Source organism: Lonchura striata, chromosome 2 (assembly GCF_046129695.1).
Source record: "Lonchura striata isolate bLonStr1 chromosome 2, bLonStr1.mat, whole genome shotgun sequence".
Taxonomy (NCBI): Eukaryota; Metazoa; Chordata; class Aves; order Passeriformes; family Estrildidae; genus Lonchura; species Lonchura striata.
The window spans coordinates 62,516,073-62,522,588 of NC_134604.1; the positions used below are offsets into that span (position 1 = coordinate 62,516,073).

The window sequence follows — 6,516 nt, forward strand, 5'->3', positions numbered from 1 at the left end:
ATGAGGGATAAACAAGGACCACAGGATGAGCTGGACCTTGACAATAATGTCCTATTTCCAACCCCACTAGGAATGCCCTGTGTGATAAAGGCTGGTCCTGGACGGTCGGGATGGATGGAGACGAGTGATCTCTGGAGTCAGGTCTTAGGATATGGGGTTTATTGTGGGGCCCTGCTCAGAGCTGCCAGCCGCAGCTCAAAGCAGGCCCCAAGGAGTGGGGGCAGAGCAAGATAGCAATAAGAGTTCCAAGAGAGGGTCCAAGAGGGCAGAGAGAAGGGGGAGAGCAAGAGGGCGCAGGAGAAGGGGCTGGAGCAAGGGGCAGGAGACAGAGTCTGGTCTCCCAGGAACACCTTATCAAGGGGGTTTCAGAGGGGGGTGTGGAATAGGACTTTGGACCAGTGGGATTACAGATACATGATACTTCAGGGGAGGGTTACAGGCATGGAAGAAACTATACATTTTTGAGGAATGAGACAGAACATTTTATCTGACCTTTGGATCTGTCCGTGGGTCAAAAAAGGGAGTTAAAAAGGTGTTACCTTCTACTGGTGGACACCACAGTCCACCAGTTGCTTAGCAACCAAGGTCCGAAATTTCAAAGCTTCTTCTCATCTCAATTTCACTCACAGTCTCTGTATTTTCCAAATCCTTTGCTAAGCAATCATATTTATAAGACTTTCCCATTTCATCTTCCCCAACAGCCCTGCAGATGCCAACACCTCTCAGAGTACTCGATGGGCACCTGAAGGACAAGTGCTTAACATCTGTTGTGTCTTTTGTTGTGTGAGTCTCGTCATTCTGAGCTTCAGGGTGTTGATTCAACTTTAAGTGATCATATCTAGACAAGAGACATCACTGCAGGCAGACTTTTCTAGGGCATGTCATAGCCTGTGGCTCTCTTGTGTAACTTTCAGACTATGCTAAACCATGTTTCAAACCTCTGGGAATTTGTCTCAGGAGGAAGCAGCTTGCCTTCAGCTGCCAGCTCTCACAGCTACCTATTGACCCTGATGGAACAGGCAGCTTCCTGGGCACGTGCCAAGTGAACTGGCACAAGTCTGTTAGCAGGAGTTTCCTGCGGGCACGCCAGAAATCAGGGGCAGAGCAAGAGGAATGGAGCAGGAAAGAAAAAGTCCAAACTTCTCTAAGTCTGAACCATTGCATTTGGCTTTGCTGTGGTTTTAGCCTGGGGCCCTTGCTAGGTCAAATCCAGTGATCCCAGCATGTCCACAAGGAACTGTCACAGGCCAAACAAGAGAAGTCCCCTTTAAGGTGACTGCCAGCAGTGAACAAGTGGGCTCTGGAGGTCAAGACATCTGCCTGTGTCCAGGGCCTCCTTCAGCTCCCAGCGGGCTTTCTCACCAGCTGCTGGTCTGACCATGCCCTCCATGGATGGTCCTTCCACGTATGATTTAGTGAGGAGAACCTGCAGGAAACACAGGCAGAGCTGGGTGCACGGTGGCTTTGGTGGCCTTTCTCAGGGACACAAGCATGTCTGGATGGCGAAGCACACTCTGCCTTCACTGGACTGAGATGTGCTTGTTGTTCCACGCAGATGCCATTTGGATGCACACTCACAACAAGGACCAGAACTACAGCTGTTATTTCTGGCTCCGTGAAGGGTTGTCTCCCTGGAGCTGCCTTCCAAAGAGGTGGCACAGGTTGGAACAAATGTGAGTTAATATAGTGATCAGGACAAAATCCCTGTAATTGGAATATTTGGGTCATTCTCTCCTATATTACTACTGATTATTGCTTTTTTTGGGATGAATATCTAGGAAACAGAAAAATGCATGCCTATAAAACAGCAAACAAATAAATGGGTTGAAATTATGTGAAACTATAAATGGAATTAGCATTGCTTCTGAGAATTTGGAGACATGACACAAAAGACAGGAGCATTTATTCTGTCCACAGAAGACACAGCTTGAATAGGGGCTGTCCTTGTCTCTGAACACAATGTCTGAATTATTTAGTACCTGGCATTTCTGTTCCAGCAATAGATGCACTCAGAACTCATCTTGTCGGCTTTTACTTTCTTTTCTTTCATTCTATCTTAAACAGACTTGTAATTGCTCCTATGTATTATTTATTGGAAATACTATGCTTGTGTAATATAGCTGTGGGTGCAACGACTCTGTAGGCACAGTTTGCACCCTGTATTTGGAATAATTGTCAGGAAGAAAGAAAATTGGTTCAATACATAGGGTATAAGCATGTAAAAAAAGAAAAAGAACATAAAGTTTCCTGTATTTGCCCATGAATTTCTGTATTCTATGCCACAGAAAACCTGAAGGAAATCATCACTAAAACTGTGCTTCCTTTATTCTGGCTCTATTTCTTCCTCTTCCTTTTTCCTTTTCCCCTTTCCCTTTCTTTTTTCTTTTTGTTTTTTTAGAAGCAGCCTTCTTCTGTTGCATGTAAGGGAGTGCAATCAAAGACTCCATCACATCATATTTCAAATGCTCAATTATTCACTGAATGGTGGAGTCTCCACCCCTGCTTCCTGTATCTATATTTCAATTTACTTTAAAGGATTTACGGTACTATAAATGTCTGGTCAGATGAAACAGATGTGTGTCACCGCTACCTGCCAAGTCTCAGAGAGGATGAGCAGCAGTAAAGGCAGGAGAAACATGAAAAAATCAAGACACAATTTACTTGACCCACTGTTATGTCTAAAAATACCAGCTATACTGATCTTAAAGGACAATGAAATATGGGAAGGTTATTCCATTACGGTGAACAAGCAGATCAAGGATTTATTTTAAAAAGTGAAGAACGTGGACAAAAGGATAACCCTCAGGCAACAACGCACACTTTGGGTGTGCAAGCAGTGCCCTGAAGGGCCAGAATCCACTGCACATTACAGTTCTCTTTTCTTAACCACATCTAGGGAGCTTTCTGCCAATTTTGCATTTACAGACTGGTTTTAGAAAAGATCATACATGAACATACGCTGCATAATTTTATTGTTGAATCTTGAGGAAAAAAAGGCTTATGAAAGTCTTGATCACTGTGTTCCAATATTCAAAGTGTGGTTACAAAGAAGATAGAGAATCCCTTTTTATAAGGAGTCTACGGGAAAAAAAAATGAGCATTAATAGGTACAATTTACTCCTGGGGAGATTCTGATTGTGCACAAGGGGATAGCTTTTCACAATTAGAACAATCCACCATTGGAATAATCTCCCCAGGGAAGTGGTGTATTCCCCAGCACCCAGTGACACTAAAGATTTGTCTAGAGAGGATGCTGAGCTTCTTTTAGACCATGCTTTTGCCTTGAAAGGTTGGTTGGACCAGATGATCCTCAAGGTCCTTCCAACCTGGTACTCCACAATTGATAAAACCCATCTTACGTATCCACAAGCTGCATAAATCTTGTGGAGGCTCTTGGTGCCAACCAGCTCTGTGGGTTAACAATGGGAGAGACATTTATCAGAGAGGTGTCTTGCAAAATGTGGTCTGTTTTACACACCTTGTAATCCCATGCAGCCTAAGTGGGCTGGAATCCTTGTGTTTTTTGTTTTTTTTTTTCTCATGCATCTTCCTTTCTGTAAAAGATGGAAAACTCAAGTATCTTGCCCCCAGAGGAAGAAATATGCCTCTCAGTGACCAACTGACCAGACAGTCCCTTCCACATGCTGTGCTGAACTTCAGGAATGTTTGTGACGTGGAGCTGTCATGTGGAGATTATTGCTGAGGAAACTGCATCTCCCACAGATGTGTTAAAAATTCCCCTGTGGGCCCAGGAAAGCAGGGGTAAATCCCATTTATTTCTCAGATAAAGGTGGCTAGAGAGCAGCTCTGCCTTACTGCCGTGATGTGACCTCTGCACACCTCTGAGCAGCCCCTTAGGAGCAAAACCCAACCAATAAAGAAGGGAGATAAATACTGTCTTTGCTGGGAACCTGCTGGCTGTCATCAGCTGCTCCTGCACAAGCGAGTCTGGGAGTTGTTGCAGCAGAACACTTTTGCCTCTGGCATGTAAAATGCAAGATGTGCTGTCTTATTAAGCAGTTTTCTGTTCTTTTAAGGGATTTTTGCACCCCTGCAGCCACAGAAGACTGACTTTGCTTTACTTTAAAAACTTAAAATGTTGTAAATACTTCGATGTAAAGAATTTTATGGATTTTTGCCATAGGAATGGCATTTTGACTCGTATTTCAGTGAGACATTAAAAAAACATGCTTGTGTGCATTTTTTAAATTGCTGTTGTTACCATTTGCACAAAAGGCAGTAAAAGCTGATGATATAGTGATTTGTTTTGTACTTTTTAATGTAAGACTGGCAGAAAAATAGTCTTGTTGCTCAAGAGGCTTTAAATCCCCACCCTTGAGCTGTGATTCAGCAAATTCCTGGAGTAACCCTGGTCTGAAGCCCGGGTTCCTCCTTGTCCTATCCTGCCAGGGGTGGATTTCTCCTAGACAAGCCAATGAACAAAAGCCTATTTATTTATGTATGTGGTGAAGAGGAAACTTACTCCAGTCTCCCCACCTCTTCCTGCAAAATGTTAGCTCTCTTTTGCACCAATCTCTTTGGATCCTGAATGAAAAGGAGCGGCAGCGGAGCTGGGGTATAGAAACTGCTGTAGTGAACATCACTCCGGGGCTCTGCTGCGCACCTCGTACATAATCGCTCTCACCTCGTTTCACCTACAGAGAGAAGCAGAAGCCGGCTGCCCGCATCTTCAGCAAACCGAGGGTGCTCCTTTGGAGAGGCAGGGCTGAGCCCTCTGTTAATGACTGACATCATCGAGGAAACACGCTTCCTTGCTATTTATTTTTGGCTGCATTCCCCCCACCCTGGCAGTATCTTGATGGGGAAGCTGATCTCCAAATGCTGGAGGAAAAGAGATGTGCAAGTTATCATGCTGGGGCTCGACTTTGCCGGCAAATCCACCCTCCTGTGCAAACTGAAGAGTGGCCAGGCTGTGGAGACCTGCCCCACGGTGGGATTCAACGTGGAGTCTCTGGAAACACCCTGTGGCATTTCCTTCACCCTCTGGGATGTTGGTGGACAAGACAGCCTGCGGGCCAGCTGGCCTAACTACCTGGAGGACATCGACACCCTCGTCTTCGTGTTTGACAGCACGGACACGGCCCGGCTGGCCGAAGCAATGGCAGCACTGGAGGAGGCCCTGAGCCACCCCTGCATGGCTGGCATCCCTGTGCTCCTGCTGGCCAACAAGCAGGACGTGCCAGGAGCGCTGGCTCCAGCCAAGCTGAGGGAGATGCTGCAGCTGGGGGGGCTGGCAAGGCACCACTGGATGCTCCAGGGGTGCAGTGCCCACACTGGCCAGGGCCTGCAAGAAGTCCTGGCCATCCTGGGAATGCTGCTGCAGGGCTCAGAGTAGAGCTCCCTATCCCAGGAGCAGTTCATCATGGGGCTGGCAGAAAGGAGGCAAGCTCCAGAGCAAACCTGAACCTCACATGGACCCCGCCCTCTCATGGCTGCCAGCAGGTTTGTCATGGAGGATTCCAGCCTCCAGGCAGCCCTACAAGGAGCAGAGCTGCAGCTGGCACACTCTGTGAAACACCCAGCTCCTCACCACCAAAACCCAGCAGGAGGATCTCTGAGCAAACTCCCATCATGGAGCAGGTTTGGCCACATCTCTTGGACTCTCATCTCTGGCTGCAGCTTGTCCCACTGTCACCATGTTCCACTCATCCACTGCACTTGTGTGTCCAGAGGTTCAGCAAGGATGCCTTTTAACATTTAAGAATTATAACAGAGATGTGTGCAAAGAACAGAAGTTTTCTTCATTCTGCAGCTCTCAGCCCAGATACATCTATCCGGATGGGATGATCCCCACAAGGGGGGAGCTTGGATGTGCCCCATTCTGCTTGTCTCTCAGCATGGATTCCATTTCATTGGCTGGGAACACAGGAAAGCACTGAAAAAAATGGCTGAATGGGAGCAGTGTAAACTCAGGACATCAAATGGCCAAGCAACTGATTGGTTTTAGTGTGGCATCTCCAGGTATAATAATCTTAAAACCATGGAAGCAAGCTGGGATTTTATGGTGTAATGCAGTTTGAGGATGTATGTATATTAATTTATGCATTTCTTGTAATGGTTCTTTATTTCTCCATCATTTTTATCAAAGAATTACTTCAAGAAAATGGTCCCTCATTTTCCTTGGACTATGTTTAAATATAAAGAAATCAGGTGTGACTTTAAGATGCTTGGAAATACGTCTCCATGGCCACCTCTAAATATTCTCATGGTGACCTGAACAGACAAAAGAAAACCCTGGAGACTTTTGGAACTACATGACACCACTCCACATGCATTGGTTGGTAACCATGGGCACCTATGGACACAGGCAGGTTTGGTGACCAAAGGTGTCTCCAACCTCAGCTGTGTCAGGGCAAATGAAAACGCTCCTGGCAGCTCACAACAGTACAAGGTACCATGTGGCACATCAAATCTTGTTCAACCTACCATTGGAAGGACCTATAAAATGGGTATCCAAGATTCTGTTATCCAGAGTTAAAATTAAAATATTTCATA

At 45.9% G+C, this 6,516-nt stretch overlaps 1 protein-coding gene across 1 annotated transcript; it reads left to right on the plus strand.

The window, feature by feature from the left end:
* The first annotated feature begins 4,819 nt into the window (after positions 1 to 4,819).
* ARL11 (ARF like GTPase 11) lies at positions 4,820 to 5,505 on the plus strand. The gene has a single exon (XM_021528475.3). The coding sequence runs from the start codon at positions 4,820 to 4,822 to the stop codon at positions 5,354 to 5,356; it is 537 nt and encodes a 178-aa protein (XP_021384150.3). The 3' UTR covers positions 5,357 to 5,505.
* Positions 5,506 to 6,516: the final 1,011 nt, after the last annotated feature.

Excerpts from the sequence above, each read along its gene's own strand:
- ARL11 (XM_021528475.3), top strand. The coding sequence starts at position 4,820 with ATGGGGAAGCTGATCTCCAAATGCTGGAGGAAAAGAGATGTGCAAGTT.